Source organism: Raphanus sativus, chromosome 1 (genome assembly GCF_000801105.2).
Source record: "Raphanus sativus cultivar WK10039 chromosome 1, ASM80110v3, whole genome shotgun sequence".
NCBI lineage: Eukaryota > Viridiplantae > Streptophyta > Magnoliopsida > Brassicales > Brassicaceae > Raphanus > Raphanus sativus.
Window position 1 is genome coordinate 18,635,748 of NC_079511.1, and position 21,643 is coordinate 18,657,390.

The 21,643-nt window shown below is 39.7% G+C and overlaps 3 protein-coding genes across 3 annotated transcripts; all 3 read right to left on the minus strand.

Annotated features, from left to right (window-relative positions):
* Positions 1–11,585: 11,585 nt before the first annotated feature.
* Positions 11,586–12,486, minus strand: LOC130497430 (glutathione S-transferase T3-like). Its single transcript, XM_056990211.1, has 2 exons — positions 11,974–12,486; positions 11,586–11,699 (listed from the first exon to the last, which is right to left on the minus strand). Exons 1-2 carry the CDS (start codon positions 12,484–12,486, stop codon positions 11,586–11,588), a joined length of 627 nt encoding a protein of 208 aa, XP_056846191.1.
* Positions 12,487–12,507: 21 nt separating this feature from the next.
* On the minus strand, positions 12,508–13,045 carry LOC130497432 (chitin-binding lectin 1-like). Its single transcript, XM_056990213.1, has 2 exons — positions 12,900–13,045; positions 12,508–12,775 (listed from the first exon to the last, which is right to left on the minus strand). Exons 1-2 carry the CDS (start codon positions 13,043–13,045, stop codon positions 12,508–12,510), a joined length of 414 nt encoding a protein of 137 aa, XP_056846193.1.
* A 1,285-nt stretch (positions 13,046–14,330) lies between these two features.
* On the minus strand, positions 14,331–16,679 carry LOC108814372 (protein PHLOEM UNLOADING MODULATOR). Its single transcript, XM_018586930.2, has 4 exons — positions 16,298–16,679; positions 15,298–15,695; positions 14,994–15,187; positions 14,331–14,898 (listed from the first exon to the last, which is right to left on the minus strand). The coding sequence occupies exons 1-4, from the start codon at positions 16,600–16,602 to the stop codon at positions 14,500–14,502; spliced, it is 1,296 nt and encodes a 431-aa protein (XP_018442432.1). The 5' UTR covers positions 16,603–16,679; the 3' UTR covers positions 14,331–14,499.
* Between the last annotated feature and the right edge of the window lie 4,964 nt (positions 16,680–21,643).

Here is a 21,643-nt window from a genome sequence, read left to right on the forward strand (position 1 = left end):
TATTCTCCGGGGTCTGGATGGTGCCCCCAGATGAATTTTTTAGAGCTGAGCGACTTCTAGTTTTGACTCTGCAGACGATTGGGTCTGAGGTCTAGATGATGCCCCCGGAGGTATTCATAGGATTTAACTCCTGGGAGTCTGAATTCCGGGGAATACCTTCATTTTTGTCGTCGTTTACCGTGTTTTGGATCGTGTTCCCGGAGGTATGCTTTTTAAGGCTACATATTTTGGCTTTTGGGAACCAGAATGTTATGAGAACTTGGGTAGCTACCGTTTCAGAGCAGGTACCTTCGGTTTGCTTTTTTGGCTTGCTGTCTATCTCAGCTTTAGTAGCTATGTCGATGCTCGGTTTTTCGATTCATTCTACGGGTATGATCCGTTTTACGAGGGGGTCTGATGTGGAGGCTAAAGCAGCCAACGCATCTGCTGAGGAGTTCTCTCCTCGTGTGGTCCTTGTTAGCTCGAACTTGTCGAACTGCCTAGTGAGGTTCCGGACGACTTCGAGATATGCCCCGATTCTTTCGTCCCTCATTTTGTATTCTCCGTGAAACTGGCTAGCTACTAGCTGTGAACCACTATAAGCGTTTAGCTCTCGGATTCCGAGGCTTAGGACGAGTTTCAACCCTGCGATTAGTGCTTCATATTCAGCCTCGTTGTTTGAGGCGCTGAATCCGAGCCTATAGGACTGCTCGATGGTTTCTCCAGCTGAAGAGGTCAGCCTTAGCCCGACACCGGAGCCTTGTTTTGATGAGGCTCCGTCGACATACAGGCTCCACTTTGGAGATTCCATTTCCGAGTCTAATTGCTCGGATGCTAGCTCAATGATAAAATCAGCAAGGACCTGAGCCTTTGCTGCTGCTCGAGGTATGTATTCGATGTCGTATTCACTGAGCTCTATGGCCCATTTAGCGAATTGCCCTGACTGGCTGGGGCTGTGCAATATCATTCGTAATGGTTGCGAAGTCATTACGATGATCGAGTGCGATTGGAAGTAAGGTCGTAATTTCCTGGCGGCTGTTACGACCGCTAGCGCTAATTTTTCCATTGTAGGGTACCTAGTTTCAGCGTCTATCAGACTCTTGCTAGTGTAATAGACAGGTCTCTGTTCGTTTTGTTCCTCTCGTACCAGCATGCCGCTAACTGCAGCAGTTGATACGGCGAGGTACAGATACAGTGGCTCTCCTACTACAGGTTTGGACAGGATCGGAGGTTCGGAGAGGTAAGCTTTCAATTGCTTCAAGGCTTCCTCACATTTCTCGTCCCATAAGAACTTCTTATTATTTTTTAGAAGTTTATAGAATGGGAGGCACTTATCGGTTGACCTGGATATGAATCGATTTAATGATGCGATTCGTCCAGTCAATCTTTGTACCTCTCTGGTTGTCTTAGGTGACGGCATTTCCAGGAAGGTCGCTATCTGATGCGGGTTGGCTTCAATACCTCTTTCAGTTACGAGGTAGCCTAGGAACTCGCATGAGGATACCCCGAAGGTACATTTAGTGGGATTGAGCTTCATATCGTACTTGTTAAGGATATCGAAGCATTCCCTTAAGTGGGAGATATGGTCTTCTCCAGCTGAGGATTTGACTAGCATATCGTCAATATGGACCTCCATGGTTTTTCCGAGTTGTCCAGCAAACATCTTATTTACTAGCCTCTGATAGGTAGCTCCTGCGTTCTTTAACCCGAATGGCATAACCTTGTAACAATAGGTTCCTCGTTCGGTTATGAATGCAGTTTTTTCTTGATCCTCAGGATCCATCATGATTTGGTTGTATCCTGAGAAGGCATCCATGAAGGATAGGAGTCGATGGCCAGCTGTTGCTTCAACCAGGCGGTCGATGTGAGGTAACGGGAAGCTGTCTTTAGGACAAGCCTTGTTTAGGTCGGTGAAGTCTACACAGATTCTCCATTTCCCGTTTTTCTTTTTTACAACTACCGGGTTAGCTAACCAGTCAAGGTAGTGTACCTCTCGAATGGACCCAGCTTTCGTAAGTCGGTCAACTTCGTCGTTAACAGCTTGAGCCTTTTCGAGGCCCAGCTTGCGACGCTTTTGTTTGATCGGTTTGAAAGTGGGGTCTACTTTCAGTTTATGGGTGGTGACGTTCGGATCTATACATTTCATGTCATTGGTGGTCCATGCAAAGGTTTTGACATTGCTTTTCAGGAAGTCAATGAGCTCCTTTTTGTCTCAAGAGGTAGCTCAGATCCGATGCTCACCTGTCTTTTAGGATGTGAGTCGTTGATGCAAACTTTTTCGGTGAGGTTCCTAGGGGGACCTCGAATATTTTGTTGCATTTCACGATCCTCCTGGATCTGTAATTGCTATTGGGGGACATTTTGAGGATTTCGAATCCTCCCAGGTAACAGATCTTGGAGATCTTCTGGCTACCATGTACGGTAGTTATCCCTTCAGGTGTTGGGAATTTTACACATGGATGATAAGTCGAGGCTACTGCTTTCATCTTGTGAATCCAGGGTCTTCCTAGGATTGCATGGAACGGGGAAGGTGTGTCGATGACTACTAAGTTGGTCATTTTCATTATTCCGCCAGCTATGATTGGGAGCTTGATAGTTCCCAATGAGGTAGCTGTTTCTCTGGAAAAGCCTACGAGATTAGCATTTTGGCCAATAATTTCGTAGTCGTCTATTTCCATCCCTTTCAGGATGTTGTAGAAAATAAGGTCAACAGAGCTTCATGTGTCTATCATAAGTTTAGGCACCTCGTATCCTGCGATGTTCAGGGTGACGATCAAAGCATCATCGTGAGGTCTGTCAAGGTTTGAGGTCTCGCTCTCCCAGAAAGAAATCTTAGTATTGGACTCGGGGTTGGGAGGCTTAGGTCAGTGTTAGACACAGAATTCCGTACGTGATTCTTAATAGAACTGACGGAGTCTTGACATATATCTGATCCTCCAAGGATACAGTCCACCCTCGAGTCGGGACTCGATTGAGCTGACGATTTGCTCAAGAGAGCCTCGATTTGTAGGCTTTTTCCTTGGGGGAATTTTCCAAGAATCATATCGACTCTCTTCTTGGGAGCTGGAGGTGACGAATCTGTCTCCTTCTCCGGTGACCTTTCGCGTTTTGGAGAGTTATCGCTGGGACCTCTTTTCTGATAGGGCGGTGGCTTTTTGAGGTCCACGTCTTTTATTTCTCCGGCTGCGAATTTAGCTGCCAGCTGTCGTTCGATGTCCCAACATTCTTCAGTTGAGTGCCCTTCTCGATCGTGATAGGAGCAATGTTTGTTCTTATCAAAGCTTTTTGACCAGGGAGTTTTGTTTGCTGCGGCGACAGGTTTTTCTTTCATATCCTCCTCGATTGTATAGGAATGTTCCCCCTGAGTTTGATTGTTTCGGAGGTCCCCCTTTTTATGAGGTCCCTTTACTCTGAAGATTCACCTTTCGAGTGATTCTGAGGTTTCTTGTGGAGTTTATCCAGTGCAGCTGTCTCTTCCTCCAAATTAATATATCTATTGGCTTTATGAAGGGCATCATCGATAGTTGGAGGAGTATTGAGTGTTAGCTCCTACCAGAAATCCGATTTATACCACAGACCTCTTCTAAGGGCCTCGATGGCGACTTGGTCGTTGGGATTCGAGAGCTTAGTTCTTACTGCTCTGAATTTCTCGATGTAGAATCGTAGCGAGTCCCCCATTCCTTGTCTGACCTTCCAGAGGTCGAGTACTGCTTCATGAAGGCATTAGTTAACTGATCGAAACTGTCTATCGAGGCTGGTTCGAGACCAGAAAACCACTCAAGGGCTGTTCCAACCAGGTTTTCAGCGAATGTCCTGCAGTAACCTTCTTCACATTCTTCCTGCGTAAAATGGGCTTTCACGATAGCTAATCGGAAGGCTCTCAAATAGGCCTTTGGGTCAGAGGTCCCATCATACTCGGGAATTCTGATTTTTCGGGTATCTCTTATGTAAGAGCTGGCAATTCTGTCAGTAAATGGAGTCCCACGAGTTTCTTCAATCAAGCTCTCGATTTCGGGAGCTGAGCTCGTTGCCTTATGAACTTGAGCATTCAACTTTTGGAGAGCTGCGTGAGTTCGTTCCATATATCTGCGAATGGCGTCAGGTCCCTCTAGAGGAAGGACATTTGAGTCATTATTGGGTATCTGACGAGCAGGTTCCTGTCGGAATCGTGTTGGCTCATCTTCCCATGCAGCTGGTGGGCTAAGTCGCTCACCGACTCTTGGGTTATCGGTGTCTGCCCTTTGATATCCGTCCGCATTCGGGGTTGAGCTTCTGGTTTGATAAACCGAAGTTGATGTTCTGCCCCCGGATGGGAAGGATACTCCTGCTCCGGACCTAAAAATAAGCGGCGGAGGAGGCAAGCAAGTGCTCCGGTCAGCAATCTGACTGGGTGTGGAGCTGGTTGTCGCTACGTTACTTCCCATAGCACTGGTGATGGGTGGGTTAAATGCGGGAGCTGTCCCAGTATGAGGTGTCTGGTAAGCAGATCCCCGTCCTTCCGGAACAGTGCTGTCAGGAGAAAAGTCTAAACGTCCTCGGGGGAACGAGGGATCGGTCAATCGATCTCGGAAAGTGACTCCCGGAGTTTGACGTTGCGGTGGTTGGATTGTTGCGTTTAGAGATCTAGTTATCTCTCTGAATCGTTGCTGCCGAGCAGCTAACTGATGCATTGTACGCTCATTTTCCTGAGCTTTGTCTACTAATTGCATCATCATCTGACGAATCTCAGAGAGCTGAGCGTCCGTTTGATTCGGAGTGGTTTGCTGCTGAGGATTCTCGGTGACTGGAAGCCCGGAGGCTGTTCCACCTGATGATCTCGGGTTAGTAACTCCAGTGGCAGTCTGGCTCGTTCGAGCGCTAGTCGGAGGCTGTTGCCCAGATCGGTGATCGCCACGTCGAAGCTCCGGAGTTACGAGACTAGAACCTCCATCGTTCGGTGAGCCATCACTCTGAATCAGGAGGTTAGAATCAGACGGATTCGTTGTCTGATCGGTAGGATTCATCCTTAAGTTAGAGTAAGGGATTCGATTGTTTCTTCCTCACAGACGGCGCCAATTGTGAAGGATTAAACTCACCTCCTGGATTTTAGATCAGGTTAAGGTTTATGAAAGGTTAGGGAAAGATAACGCGGGCAGAATCCCGTAATAACTTGTAGAATGAATTATAATTTTGTATTGATAACTTGGTAAAAGAGTGGTTACAAAGAGATGTTTCTCTTGATGATTACAAAGATAACAAAGTGTTTGAGAGATTATATGAATGATCGTGAAAATGAATAAGGGTTGAATGAATCCTCTCTTCTTGATTGACTTCTCCTTTAAATAGCCTCAGGCTCCATTTGATCGCCACCAACTGGTTCCCGAGATCCCCTCCGTGATTTGAGGGATTTGTAACAGCTCCCCTTTGACCAGGTCATGCGCCTACTTGTGCGTCCACGAGCTGCCTCCTTTCCGTGACCTCTCTAGTAAGCACCTTTAGCTCACAGCCTCCGGCTCTAGCTTAGCTGTCTTTAAGGATTGAATTTGTGATGGGCCTATCACGGCCCGTTATCATTTCTTGTTATTCATCATTAGCTAGCGGGCCATATTTGAGCCCAACACAGACCACCACCAGTACCCTACAGCAGAGAGGAGATAGATGATATGGTGACTGATGTATGGAGAGCTCAGGCACACCTTGAGGCAGATTTTCACACATTGGTGGAAGATACTTTCCAACCTTTGGATAGCGGCTATGAAGCTCTCCAAAGTGATATGGCAGTGCTTAGAATGGAGATTGAGAGCATAGAACCATGCTTGAGAAGGAAGCTACGACACAAGTATCGATCGACACAGCACAGCACCATCGATCGACATCGGCAAGACTACATCCAAGGACCAAACAGAATGTTCATCACCTAAAAAAGATGAATGTGAGATTGCTTACATCAATACACGGATTGGAGACGTTTACAGCCCTCTCAACAACAATGTCGAATGGTTAAGCAAGAGGATTGATCTTCTACAGAAAGAGTTGGCATCAATTCGCGAGAAAGATCAGACTCAGAATGCTACTTTCCCGTCGATCGACACAAACACTTCACCATCGATCGACACAAGGTTCGCAGCAATGGAGGATAGGATAAAATCATACGAGGAAAGGCACGATCATTTTAGTTCACCTATCATGCGATACCTGGATACACTGTCACAACAGCTGAATGAGATGCAACAAGACTTTGGCATAGTTCAAGATCATATTGGTCTTCGTGACAGAAACACGACATCAATCGACAGGCCTAGACCCATATCGATCAACATCGAGCCACCACCAGCGAAGAGAGCATGCACAGCAGCAGAAGTTGATCAGATCAAACATGAGCTATAAGAAGCTATGAATGCTATGGAGGAGAGACTCAACGAAAGAGTGACCAACCTTTGCAGAGCTACTGGTCTATTGAAAAATGAGATACTCAATATGCAGAGAATTCTTGAGTACCAAGGACAACTTTCATAATCGATCAACATAGTTACCCCTGGATCGACCGACAGAACGCCCAGCGAAACGACCGACGCACATGTAGTAGCATCGATCGACACCGATTCCTTGGCAGACTGGGATCAGCAGACTCACGACCAGCATGACACATCACAGCATGAAGAACTGTCCGAGCATTTAACATTTGATTTCTATCAACATCAGTTTGACATGGAAGATTTAGACAGAAGGTTACAAGTCATCAAAGCAGATTTAGCAAATATACATCATAGATGGACAAGATCAGATGATGCCATAAGAAGTTTCACTACTACTGAGTCTAAAGATGAAGGAGTCGTTTGCCCACCAGCAAACAACTGCTCCTGCACCAACTGAGTCACATACCCACCAAATTTAAGCTAAATGACTATAACAAAGCGCTGAGTGGGAGGCAACCCACTATTAGGTTTTCTTTTACTTTCTTTGTAAGTTGTTTTTACATTTTTACTTTTATTTTTCGCATTTATTTTTGCAGTTTTTCAAGATCCAAGTAGAATGATGATTCCGTCGGCCGACACATTCCATTAACATCGCTCGACACCACACGACCATCATTAACGATCGACGTACATCTCTACGTATCGATCGACACCATATCGGTCAGGTTTAGTCGTTCTATCTTGTTATATTCAGTTCTTATGATTTATTTATTTACTTCACTCCGGCTGTGTTACACTGGGACAGTGTAATTTAAGTCTGGGGGGGGGGGAGTTTACTAATATGTGTTTTTATTTTGGTTTTTATTTAAAATGTTTTTCAAAATTATTTTTCACATAATTATTAAATGGGAACATTGATATAGATTTATATTTGATTGTCTAACCACTCTTTAGCACCATTCTAGATTTACTGATTGCAGATAGTATTAAAGATGCTAAAGTGGATCAACCTGTCACCTATATACACTAGATGAGATTGTTTGAAGGAACCAAAGTTGACCTCCAACACTAATACTGACTTTATTTGCTTGTCTTGGGGTTTGAAAATCACTGGATCGGAGTCCTCTTACAAGTCCGGAAGGTAAAAAGTCTGTGTGTTTCTGGTTCCCTTCCTTCTCTCTTTTCGGCATCTCAAAGATTTAAGTTTTATGTTATAAAAGATTGAAATGATTTCTTGAGAGGCAGAGAGGTATAAGTATCTCCTGTGACCCCGATATTCTAAATCTCAGGGATGATCACACATTGTGGAAACGAGGGATAGGTAAATTACCTGCGACCCCAGTATTCGCTACACTTTGTCAAAAAAATGTATGAGTTACATATGAAAATGTCAATGAGATAGACTAGATGACCTTTGTGGCATCGAAACCTGTTGAAATTGAAACTAATAAGAGATTCAGAGAAGATAGATGAGGTGAGAAAGAGATCAGAGAAGACTACCCGTGTGTTCAGATACTTGTTTGAGTTGAATCCATGTGTCTTTTGATACTCCCAAGGTAAAGTCTGCACTTTTATTTTATGTTAAGAAATGAGGTTAGTAGAGGGAATTGTCAGATAAGATTTGCTAAGTTGTGGACTAGATGAATTTGGTTGCTAAGCTAGGATAAGGCATAATGAACTTCTGTGATTAGGATGTTTAGATATGAATTGCAAACCCATAGAGTGATGACTTCAATATTGTGAATCTTTGAATTCCTACTGTTTTCAAACATTTTCCAAAGACTACGGGTTTTTGCTTGAGTACAAGCAAAAGAGTAAGTCTGGGGGAGTTGATATACCATGGATTTCACCCGTTTTCTACCATGGTATACTAGTATTTTATTATATAACTAATGTGTTTTCTAGCCTGTTAGGTATGTTTTCAGGTTCAGGAGCCTTTCATGATAAAGTGATGTTTTTGGAGCATTTTGGAGTACAAGAGATAATACACCCGAGTTGACCAATCAAGACCAAGTCGGAAGTCAACATTGTGATAAGAATCGATCGATACTCATCTTGAGTTGTCGATCGATGTAGCTGAGAAGATCCGCGTACTAGAAGATTATAATCGATCGATACACATCTAGTGTTGTCGATCGATATCAAGGACGAAATGGTTTAGCCGACTACTTCACCAAGACCTCACCAAATTACGAGATTGCCCCTGACGAGTTTTTAACCTAATGGAAATATTTAAATATTCCTGCTAAGTGTTTTTGACGGCAAGCTTTGAAGAGTCTAAGAAAAGCAAGTCTTGAGAGGCAAAGTAGAGAGTGTGAGAGAGAGACTATAGTTTTATATGTTTTGAGAGATTGGAGAGATTTGTGAACTCCATTTGTTTTCTACTCCTTATCTATGCAATTCTTTTATCTATCTATTATTATGAATTGCTTAGTTATGTCTGAGTAGTCTACTTGTTAGATCTAAAGTTTAAATAGGTTTGTGGGATTAGCCCCAAACTATAATTGCTAAGTTGTGATATTAATTAAATATATTGCACCATAAGTTTGTTCTAGAGTAGCTAACTAGAGCATAGATCACTAGGATCTTTGATATCTTGAATTATCTGTTTTAACTAGTATCTCCTTGGAGAAGAGCTAACCGCCCTCCTTGAGATCTAGTGTTCATTATCGGCTCGCGCCTAGGCATATCTAAAAGCCGTCGATCAATATCCCGACAGGTGAATCGATCGCCGAGCGAAAGGTGTATTGCTCGATATCTCTAAAGGATATCGATCGACTCTTTTTCTGTGTCAACATACGACATTTGAGGCCAGAGATCTAGATTATTTAACCAGTGAGACATCACTGAGAGTTAAGCGGCTGAGTTCTATAGTATCATGCAAGTAACTTGTTAGGCATTTATAGATATTATAATCTCCATTCCTGAATAAAAGCCCTAAGTCTAGCACTCTTCATTATCATTTAAACAACCATTATATTGTTAGTCAGAGCAACTACCTTGCTCATTTTAAGAATTGTTATTTACATTTCATCATTAAAACCAACTTCACCTAGGATTGATTAATTGATTAGATTTAATTGGTTTTTTAGCTCCTCGTGATAATAAGCTCTACAGGGTAATTTGAGCATTATCAACAATATCACTAAAGCCAAGACAGCAATCAAGCCCACTTTTACAGTCTCTAACGATCACAAAGGATCAGTCTCACACACGACAAAGACCAATCTTCGTACGGGTTTCACAGCTCAGGATATACAGCTATCAAACCGTTTTGAATAATTGTGTGTTGTGACGTGCTGAGCTGTCATCTATCTTGTTTTACTCTATATTTAGAGCACCATTATCTCAAATACCTTAATGGGTCTTTTAATTTGTTTTTATTGTATTTAATGAGTTAATTGTGGTAAAAGAGTTGATTAAGAACCTTAAGATTTTTTTCCACCTCCATTGCAAGTCTCTTATTTTAAAGTTCTTAAAAAAATTTGAAAACAATTATTTTTAAAATAAAATTTATTTTTGTTACATAAAACATAATAATAAACAAAACAACATTTTAAACATACATTATTAAATTAAAACATGAAAACAAAGATTAGTAAAATATAGAAGAACAATTTGAAAGAAGCATCCGGGATCAGTTGTCGTCTTCATCTCATCCAAATTTACTCCATATATGTTCAACCAAATTGTTTTTCAGATGTTGATGCATTTGTATATCACGAATACTTGTCTCAACATCCATCTGTTTTGCAAAACTTTTAGGGGCACCTGTATGAAACATGTGATCGACATGTGAAGTTCTGTTGTCTTCACCTTACGTGAACTCTGCATTATTTTCTAGAGTGTATCCACTTCGTTCATCTTCTACGATCATATTAGGGAGTATGATACATGCCATCATAATATTCCAAATTTTGTCTTTATCCCAAAACAGCACTGGATTTTTAACAATGGCAAACCGAGCTTGCAAGACTCCAAAAGCACGCTCGATATCTTTCCGAGTGCCTTCTTGACGTTGAGCAAATAAAACTGCTTTCGGTCCTTGTGGTAAAGGAATAGATTGGATAAAAGTTGCCATTTCGGATAATACCATCGGTAAGATAGTAAGGCATATGATACTCGCTTCCATTGACAGAGAAAGTGACATTCGGAGTTTGACCATGTATTATGTCATAAAAACAGGCGAACGTTCAAGAACATTGATATCATTTAAAGTACCTGGAGCTCCAAAAAACGCATGCCATATCCAGAGATCAAATGAAGTAACCGCCTCTAAAACGATTGTTGGTTTAGCCGAACCACGAGAGTATTGCCCTTTCCAAGCAAAGGGACAATTCTTCCACCGCCAATGCATACAATCGATGCTTCCTATCATCCCGGGAAATCCACGATACTCTCCAGCATCGAGTAGACGTTGAAGATCAGCCGGTGTTGGTCTTCTTAGGTACTGATCGCCGAACAAAGATATAATTCCTTCTGTAAATTTTTCACACATAACCGAGTTGTTGATTCAGCAAGCCGGAGGTATTCGTCGACCATATCAGCCGCAGAACCATATGCCAAGACACGAATGGCTGCAGTACACTTTTGAAGGGGAGAGAGACTAATCCTTCCGAGGGCATCGTGCTTTCCCCGAAAATATTCAACTTCGGTGGAGAGTCGATCAACAATGCGCATGAACAATGGCCTGTTCATTCTAAAATGTCGGCGGAACATATTTTCTTTATACGTCGGAGTTTCACTGAAATAATCATTCCATAAAAGAATATGCCCTTCTTCACGATGTCTTTCGATGTAAGCTCGTTTTTTTCTTTTTTTCTTTGTGCTTCTTGATCACTACGAATGGTTAGATTCTCCAAGACTTGATAAAAACGTTTATCAAATGAATCATCAAATGCATCATCAAATGCATCATCTAAAGTATTTTGAGAAGAAGAAGCCATATATAAAAGAAGATAAAGATGGTTGTGGTGTTTGAAAACAGAAGATGAGTTTGTTGTTGCGTTGGATATAGAGAGAAGATGAGTTTGTTGTTGTTGTTGATCTTGTAAATAGAGAAGTTTCATTATAAATACAGAAGATGAGTTTGTTGTTATTATACAATGCATATGTCCGTGACACTAAACTACACAACAAGACTCATAATCTGACATCTCATGTGACACTAGACTACACTACAAGAATCACTACAAGACGTCTCATGTGACACTACAAGACATCTCTTGCACTCCACTTCTTAGTCCGTGACACCACTCCACTACAAGACATCTTAGTCTTGCACTCCACTACAAGACATCTCTTGCACTCCACTCCAGTTAGCTCCTGTCGACATTGAAAAGAACAAGCCACAGAGATCAAATGAGTAACGTGAATAAGACATAATTCACAGGAACCAACAAGTCATGAACAAGAACCATAAACAGAAATCAATTCATTAGCAAGAACAAGAACACGAGAGTTACAAATTTAACAAGAAAGAGAACATGACATTCTTAAAGTAATTAAACATGAAACTTAAACACAGCAACCAACAACATGACCGAGAACAACAACATGAAACAAGATGACCGAGAACAACAATATGACCGAGAATTACATCAACTCTTTTACGAGTTTTTTTCCTGAGAACTTCTTCGTCTTCATCTAGTGGTACTTGTTTATTAACAAGACTCTCAAGTAGCTTCATCTTCGTGATCTTTTCCTTAATTGCCAAATCCTCCTTCTTGATGCTCCACATGTTGTTGAAGTCAACGACCTCTTTCTCCTCAACCAACAGCCTCTTCGCACGGGCTTTTGCTGCCTTAACACCAGGAGGACGACGTGTTCCTTCAGCATCTACAGAAGCACTTGTAGCTGCGTGAGAGCTTGCTGAATGTGAACCATCGTCGAACTTTGTCCTTTTGGAGCTGCTTCCATTTACTGAGAGTAGACACCACTTCTGGTCACCGCGAAGCTCCTTCCACGCATGCTCAAAGGTGAACTTCGTCTTATGGTTGTTCAAGAAGAGATCGTGGGCTCTTTTAAGCACATCATCCTCGTTCATACCACTGGTTCTGTCTCTCGTTGCTGCTTCATAAGCCCCACAAAACTTGCTAACCATATCATTCATCTTGTGCCAATGTTGCTTGCACTAAGATGATGTAATTTTTTCCCCACCAGAAACCTTAGGAGACGCCGAGAAGTAATCTGCAATGCGCTGCCAGAAAGTCAAGCACTTTTGCTCATTCCCAACAAGTGGATCTTTGCTCGTGTTCAACCACGAGCTGATCAACACTATATCATCTATTGTCGTCCACGTTCTTCGTCCCTTACCCTTACCCTTACGCTGTGCTGGTGCTGGTGCTTCTTGGCTGCCTACGACAGGAGCTTGCTCAGAAAAGAGTGGAACACTTCCTTGACTGCCAAATTCAAAATTGGCAGTCTTGAAATGGATTGAAATCCATTTCTGAAGTGAAAGAGAGAGGAGATAGAAGAGAGATAGGAGAGATAGGAGAAAGAGGAGAAAGAGGAGAAGGGGGAGACAGAGGAGAAGGGGGAGACAGAGGAGAAGGAGACGATAGATGAGAAGGGGGAGACAAAACAGAAGGAGGCGACAGAGGAGAAGGGGGAGACAGAACAGAAGGAGGCGACAGAGGAGAAGGGGGAGACAGAGGAGAAGGAGGCAACATTCAGATGTTGGAGATTGAAGAGAAAGACAGTGTCAATAAATAACTCAAGAAAGAGAAGTAGCATTCAACACACCCAACCAAACAATTCATAACGACAGAAGCTATTTTCAATTTCATATGACTAACAAAAGCTATTACAGAAGCTATTTTCAATTTAAAACGACACTTCAATGCATTAAGACTTGTCATATATCTAACAACAACCAACAACCAACAAACAACACATTTGATTTTCTATCTAACCCTCACTTCTATTTATTTCCATCTTAACTGCATCTTTAATTACCCTACTTTCAATTAATCACAGAAGCTAACCACATCAGTTCTAATTCAATTCAATTTGATTCAAACCACCATAGCATATGGAAGAGAAAGACTAACCTGTCTTGATGAACCTTCCTGGCCTCTCTTTCCACAGAACATATCGACAGTCTCTGTTTTCCTCATCTCAGCACACAAAAACAGAAACAAATAAAATTAATCAACAGAAATAATCCAAATCAAATGACAGAAACATTAAATAAATTGATTAACTTGCAAACAAATCACAATTGATCAAACCACAATCTGAGACATGCATCATTGAAAATCATTAAACAGAAGCTTTACTTGAGCGAATCGCGAACCCATCGACAGAGAACTCCATCGCCGTTGAAGAGAGACAGAGAGCCATATATTGCCGTCGACGAGAGCCACCGCGCGTAGGAATCAAAGCTACAAACAAATAAGAACTTGCAATAAGAAAAAGAAAAAGTCTAATATAAGAAGGACATATATTTATACCTTCCGATTCACAGAGAAGACAGGGAGAGCGGAGAGATACCACGGAGAGAGAGAATTGTCGCTTCGTCTACGAGCCACGGAGAGAAAGGATTCCGTTTCATCGACGACCCACAAAGAAAGAGATCATCGGCCTTTCGTCGAAAACCACGGAGAGAGACAGAATCGCCTTCTCGGAGACGAAGAAGATGGAGAGGTTTCAAGAGAAAGAAAGAACAAAACAAAACAAACCGAAACACACACGCTCCTCTCTCCTCTCTTTTGTCTACACGTGTCCCCATATACGATCTCTTATTAACAGAAAATAAGTGACGCCTTCAGGATTTATTATTCTTTTTGATTTATTTTAAATGTCTAATTATCCTAAATACCCTATTAAATACTCCCATTAAAGATGCTCTTATATGCTCAGTTTGTAAGCATAAAGATCAAGCAGAAACATTTTGATAATAACAAAAGTTATCTTCTTCTCTCTGTCTCTGCACTGCCTTTAATCCACTCCAAGGGCGGGTAAAACACTAATACCAAAAAAGTGTCTGAACACTGATAAACCAAAAGGCCAAGAAAGTAAAACAACCTTTGTAGCTAATAATCGTGGTTTTAGGACAAGAAAATACAAAGATAGATTAAAAAAAAAAGATGGTAACCGTGGAGAAGACTAAGAACCCATATTATCAACCGTCGCTTGTCAAAGTCAAAGCCAGAACCACTATACCAAGCGTCATGATCACTGTGGCACACGCAAACACTGTCATTGCCCTCTTGGAGACAACTCCACTCTGCTTCTCTTCCCCGAGGCTTACCTCTATCTCCTCCACAAGTCTCCTAACAGTCTCCATATCCGAATCCTTGGCAGCGTGAATAAGCCTGTTCTGAATCTTCTCTAATCTCACTGTCTGCTTCGACTTTCTCTTACTAGACCAAATAAAACCCGTCATTTTCCAAAGAAGGATACCAACGTAAATCGCCACAACGCAGTCTACTGAATAGTGGTGGCGCTCTCTTATTTCCCTCTGTGCGCTGTGTGCCACAAGCAACCATATCAACGCCGAAGAGAAACCTCCATAAGCCTCCTGTTGATGATTTTACCACAGATAGGTTACAAATCATCTGACAAGTGATATGGTTTTTTATGTAAAAGGAAGAAAAGATAAATATATATATATACCGTCCAAGCCATAGCGGTTAGAACAGCTACAAGCATGTGACCACTGTACAAGAGGTCATTACAACCACCTCCCGCTTTCTTTAGTAAAGCAAACCACGAAGACCCTTCAGAGTAACTCGGTCTCAAGAAGTCGCTGAGGAAGCTCATTGGACCCCAGTCAGCTCTGTAGTCACCAATGTAGTTTCCAGGATCAGCTGTTAAATACAAAATAGACTTTAAATCATTCCTTTGTTCATAAAGTATTTATGTAAATGCCAAAAGCAAACAGCCTAAGTAGTAAAGTGAAATGAGACGAGATGTTTACCGTAAGCTGCATCCCAATGGAGGAGCTGGCGAATAGCAGAAGGGTCTTTAGCATAAGGGACATAATACTTTTGAGCCCAACGATGAGGATGAGAAGGGACGTTGTTGAATCGGGCTGAAGCGCACCAAGGTCTAGCTGAAGGTAAGATAGTAGATACGAAGGTTATGGCTCTTAAAAGACGGCCCAATCCCATGGTGAACATGTATCGTGCCCCTAATCCTAGACCCGGAGCTTTAACTGAGTCGAACACTACCGAGAAACCCAGCATTACAAAGAGCATAAGAAAATGGTGCAGTCCTATGATATGAGCTCTCAGGATTTCCACAATTGTCTCCGGAAGGCTCTCGTTTAGTGCGAGTAGGAACCATTGGCCTGTGTCAGGAAGTGGAGACGTATCCCTGTCAAAGATCAGCAAAACAATTATAATTCCTACTATTATTTGTCATATTGATCATATATAATTACACAAAATACATAATAAACATTCATAAAAGATTTACTGTAATGTTGATAAAGCTATTCTAACTTTCAACTAAATATAAGAATAGTAACTTATAAAAGACTCAAATTGATAATAAAGTCACAGAAATGCATAAACATTTAACCAAAGATTACTATAATTTTGATAAAGATATATTCCATTTTCACTTGCTTAATTGAATAAAATGAAAATGAACTTAAATATTTATACTTTATGTAGTAAATACAGATTACAGAAATGCATTAACCGTCCAAGAAAGATAACTGTAATAACGATAAGCTACACTTAATTACACCATAAATTGAATAAATGACTAGAAACTTAAAGATTCCCACTAAATAACGCTCATAATGACAAGCACTCGACCAAAGATTACTACTGTAAATCTATGATACTCAAGTCAAACCATGTTCTACTCAAATCAGATCCAGAAACACCAGCAGGGTCAAAACAGAAAAGTCAAAATCACACTAATAACTATCAACTTTCGAGGTAAGTTCCACACAGATCTAGTTTTACCGATGCCAATCTAAGCCAAGAACGGCGGTGACAGAGCGAACACAAAGAGCTTCGAAGAGAAGAGCTCCAAGCATAAAGACGATAGAAGCGAGGAAAGGGATCGCTGCTCGTAGCTCTTTAGACCAGTGCTTGTAGAAAGGGACACGCGTAACGACGGCAAGAACCAGGACCGACCAAAGAACTGGCTGAAGACGAGAGTGCCACGACGGTGACACGTATCTCATGTAATCGACCGCCACATATGATATTGCGGCGATTCCAAGTCCGGCTCCGGACATCTGTGGAGGCGATAGTAGCCGCATCATGCCGGCTTTGGCAGATACAGAGTGGCAAAATGGAAAAGTGTTCACTCTTTCTTATCAAGACCATGTTTGTCCGAAACTAGCGACATATTTGGTAGGTAAACACACTATTATTATTTGCCAAGTGAACATTTTCAACTTTTTTTTTGTCGACGAAAATTTTCAAATTTGATATACATCATTATATTTTTCAACAAAAAAACAATGTTGCTTAATAAAAATAATAACATAGCTTATTAAAAATTATGACATGGTTTCAAAGTAACTATAACATGTACAATATAATATTTATATTTTTACATAAATTTTTTTATCAATTTATTGTATCTGAACAAAAGTAAACCAAATAAACTTAAATTTCTTATAATTTTATATTTTATGAATGCTTACATTTTTAAAACTATATCTAGATATATTAATTTATGTAAACAGATAACTAATTACGTACCTATTGATGATCTTTTGGTTAAACTAATTATTAAATAAAAAATTTATATGCTATAGTCTTCTAACCGGAATAAATCAAATAAACCTAAATCTATTAAAATGTTATACTGTGAAAGATATTAAAAAGAAAAATTTTCTGTTTATTTTAAAACCAGTGAAGTAAAAAAACTTGAAAATACATCTGAAATTGTAGTAAGCATTTAAAAATGTTTAGTTTAGTCTTATCAGAACAAATATCAAGTTATCATATTTTATAACTTATATTATTACTATAAACTTCTCGGGTTACGTCTGGGTTTAAACAATATATGTTTATAGTCAAAATGTATAGTATATCTAAATATGATTGTTTTATAAAATATTTGATTTTTTGTATGTCCTATCAGTTGATAGTCGGTTCTGAAAGAAAATACGCTATATGCTATAGAGTAGCTAGACTCATCTAAATGATCTGAGTTTGGAATGTATTCCGACTAATATCAAGGAATAACTAGATCAAATATTACCAAATTACCAGGTAAACTGTATAGCTGAAGGCCAAATAAATGTGACTTTGCTATGAAGACACGGAATTTCACTCGATGCGAATCAGCATTGCATTCGGAGGTAGAAATACTGTAATGGGTGATGGAGAATATGCTTCAACACTTGCAATGCCAGAGCTTCGGAACATACTGCAAGGAGCTGATTGCATTGATCAAAGAACCCCCAGGATTGGCCAACCTTCGCGACAGAACTAGAGAAGATATCGACGCTGCAAATTTGTTTCCCGGACCTCCAAATCACCCATGTGCCACGAGTGCGCAACCAGTTTTCTGATTTTTTAGCTAAGACTGATGGAACTTTTCATAGGAAATTACTTTTTATTAGTTGTTCTATTCCGATCTGGTTATCCAGACCACCTCAGGCCTGAGTAATATAATGGCAGTTTCGACGTAAAAGAATGACTTCGTTTCAAGGAAAGCTCAAACCTGAGAAGAAATGTTAAAACATATTGCCAGATCTGATATACCACTTACTACAGTGGACAATATTATATTTTAAATGATTTAAGACATAAAATCTATAAGCTTTTTAATATTGACATATACATATGGATGGTGGGTGAAGATGCTAATGAATAAATTTAATTAGTACTCTAGTTATAATTCAAACTCTTTTATCTTACATATTGAATCATACAAAAACATACGATGATGAATTTTGGTACATGCTATGCTATGCAAGAAGAATTGGAACAATTCATTCGAAATATGGAAACTTTGTAGAAAAGCTGAGTGAGGAAAATACTGTGAGAGTTAAATGGATCTTTAAGAACAAGATTGACGAGATAATGGTGTAGTTGTCTGGAATAAATCAAAATTAGTTGCATAAGGATACTTTCAAAGTTGATATTGAAAAGCTTTTTTCTGTAGTTGCAAAACTGAATCCATCAAGTTTTTTCATTCGAATAACATGCATTCCAAATTTTACTGTGCATTAGAAGAATGTTAAGAATGTCTTTCTGAATTGAGTACTATAAAAAAAGTCTATGTCCATCAACCAAAAGGATTTGAGGATGCGTTGAGTCTTGAATATGTATACGAATTGAAAAGCATATATGGGTTGAAACAAACACTACGTACATGGTGTCAAAAGCTAACAATATTTCCGATCAACAAAGAGTATGTCTGTCGAAGTGTCGAAAAACCATTTATGTTCAACAAACACTGCATTGATGATATTTATTTTGGTGGATTCACACATCTAGTGCGCTACAAGAAAGAAAACGATTTGTCAGAAAATTGCGAGTGTTTTTTGGTTTGCGAGTAACAGAAACATAACTAAAATAGTAAATAAATAAATTTAGAATTCATTACAAAATCGTATAATTTAAAACAAAATACAAAAAAAAAAACTAAACTGCTTGAGAATCATCTTCGAAATCATGGTTTGACCCTTGAAATTTCTTGGAAGGCATGGTAGAAGTCTGAAAAATGGTCGTCACGGCAGAATCTCTGGTAGCTAGATAATGAACAACAATGTTCATCTTCCCGATAAGATCACCCTGGTGCTGGAGGTGATCTTTTTGCGTCTGAATCAAAAGAGATTGTTCCTCAATGATCTTCTTAAAACAATGATCTTCAGAACAGCTAGAAGAAAACAAAGTAGGAGTAGATGCTAAATATTTCCTTTTAAAACCTATTCTGTACATTCATCCCTTTTTGCGGAAAATAAACTACATAAAAAAATTTAAAAGATAAATATTAAATTAGATTTGAAAATATTAACATCGAGAATTGTAACAAATACCTCACAATAGATCTTTTTCTGCTGGGGAGAGACCACCAGACCTGGTGCTCTCTGGATTATCACTAGTAGCTTGAGATAACTCCTCAAATCTAGAAGTCACATCATTGTAGAATTTTATGAAATGCATCTTTAACAATGTCATGATACATATTTCCTTATTGCTCATACTCATCACCGGATTATTTCCAAACATATTTTATCCATGGTCCTCATAATAATTAGCATTATAATTTGGTAGTTCAAATTCATGACCCGTACTACTACTTGATGCACCTTTCCCACTCAGAAACCATATGTAGTAGTTTGGTCTAGATCATGTAATATATAGATGCCTCTTCACAATATTTATTTCTAATTATGACTCATTCTTGTATTTTCAACAAAGATATAATATTTTATCATGTTCCCTTGTGAATGATTGGTTAGTTGCCTCTTTTAAGAATTTCCACAATCCATCACGATACTCTTTCATCATTTCACTAGTTTCCAGATTTTTATGATTCTAGATCTATGTAAATAATGCATATTTTTATGTTCTAAAGATATTTTTCCCTCTATTTCTTTTTCTTCTTCTTTTTCTCATGTTAAGAACTCTACTCACATTTACTATTTATAGACTTTTTAAAAAGCATTGGCAAGACATTTGCGAAAAAATTTGGGACAAAATATATATACTTTCAAGGGACTTTGAGAAATTATTCTCTTGCAAATAATCAGGTACTCGTAGAAAATGTGTTCCAGCCACTTTATTCGATATTTGCAAGGGAATTACAATATACCATACATAACACAAAATGTCTTGAAAAATTCTCACAAATATGCTAAGAAAAAATTTACTCGCAAATCCCTTGCAAAATTGCAAGAATAGAGCTGTTTCTCTCTTCCATTTTAGCAAATTCCTTATAATTTTATTATATCCAATTTATGTAACAATGCAAAAAAAATATATATATTCCTGACCATTGAATGAAATGAATTGAAGTTGCAGATACAAGATTACGCAACTAAAACGCATCTAAAACATTTGATTATCAAACACCCCCACATGGAAGACAACACTTTTTGCCAATCTAGATGAAGAACCGCTGTAACAGGTCTGGTTGATCATCTTCATCCTTTTTCTCAGGTGCGGACTCAAGCAGTGGTAGCTCCGGTGGCAAATGCTTATGGAATGCATCAATTGCTGCAGCTACACCATCCTCGTTTTTCCAGTACTTTCGCTAGCTCCATCACCCGTGATTTCACCTGAAATGCAATGGCATGTGTTCTTTGATAAATATAATTTGTAGTATTAATAAGGATGGGGTCACGGTGTGATAGACATCAAAACTAGATAACGTTTTGGAGGTTTTATTGGTTTTCAACAGAGGAAAAAAAGCTTTGAACTTTCTTTAATTTTATTTACTCTAACATCCTAAATGGGCATGGATGAATATATGAAAAAGGGATATCAAGTTTGTTTACCTCTTGTTGAAGCATAAATCTTATGGAACTACATAGGTTCTCGACAGTGAGTTGAGCTATCGGTATTGGTGCAGGCCCAAGTCCCTTCTCATAGATCTTGTCACCCCAGAAGAATTGATCGCCAAAGAACAGACCAATTATTGTTGGACACTGCATGCATAAAAGAAACATTCAAAAGCATATAGGCAGCGTTATATTTCATGTAGTAAAGAAAACTGCTGAGGACACTTTGGTGATGAGTATAACGTTTTACCCCAGCTTTCAGTCCAGTCGCTGTGGTTTCAGCCCGCCATGATGAATCTTCATATTCACAACACGAGAAACAGCCTTGTTTATAACATAATATCTTTGAAGACATGAATGTAAACAGAAAGAAAATTTATCACAGCTGAATATTGAGGAAACATCCAATCATGAGGACAGTCCTCTAAGACGAATACATTTTCAGGAACATCAGAAACTGAAAGATAGAAGATGATAAAGTTATCTGAATCAAGAAAAGGATGAAGAAAACCACACAGCATCAAATGAGATGGTACATAAGCTGCTTACGGTTTCCAAGGCCACCCCAACTTCGATCAACTATCGCTCTTTGTTCTGTATCTCTTAGTGTTTCCCGTATATGTCCATTGTCTTTTTGGGATTATCAAGAGGCTGTTAAGGAGAAGAAACAACAAAGCAACAATACTATGAGCAGCAACTAGTGCATCACCAGTTTCGTTTTTATGCATCTCACTACAAGAAAACGCATGCCTAACGACCAAACATTACGACTACGAAAAGGTGGTCGTAAATTACGGACTGTGGTACGACTAAGTTACGACGAAGTAAACTTTAGTCG

What these genes read in the sequence shown, in the direction of transcription:
- LOC130497430 (XM_056990211.1), bottom strand. Translation starts at nt 12,486, where the DNA reads ATGAATGATATGGTTAGCAAGTTTTGTGGGGCTTATGAAGCAGCAACG. An exon ending in AAACTCGTAAAAGAGTTGAT is followed by an intron (nt 11,700 to 11,973) that starts GTAATTCTCGGT and finishes CAATGTCGACAG; the next exon opens with GAGCTAACTGGAGTGGAGTG.
- LOC130497432 (XM_056990213.1), bottom strand. Translation starts at nt 13,045, where the DNA reads ATGTTGCCTCCTTCTCCTCTGTCTCCCCCTTCTCCTCTGTCGCCTCCT. An exon ending in CTGTCTCCCCCTTCTCCTCT is followed by an intron (nt 12,776 to 12,899) that starts GTCTCCCCCTTC and finishes TGAATTTGGCAG; the next exon opens with TCAAGGAAGTGTTCCACTCT.
- LOC108814372 (XM_018586930.2), bottom strand. Translation starts at nt 16,602, where the DNA reads ATGATGCGGCTACTATCGCCTCCACAGATGTCCGGAGCCGGACTTGGA. An exon ending in CTTGGCTTAGATTGGCATCG is followed by an intron (nt 15,696 to 16,297) that starts GTAAAACTAGAT and finishes GATCTTTGACAG; the next exon opens with GGATACGTCTCCACTTCCTG. An exon ending in TAACCGCTATGGCTTGGACG is followed by an intron (nt 14,899 to 14,993) that starts GTATATATATAT and finishes AATCATCAACAG; the next exon opens with GAGGCTTATGGAGGTTTCTC.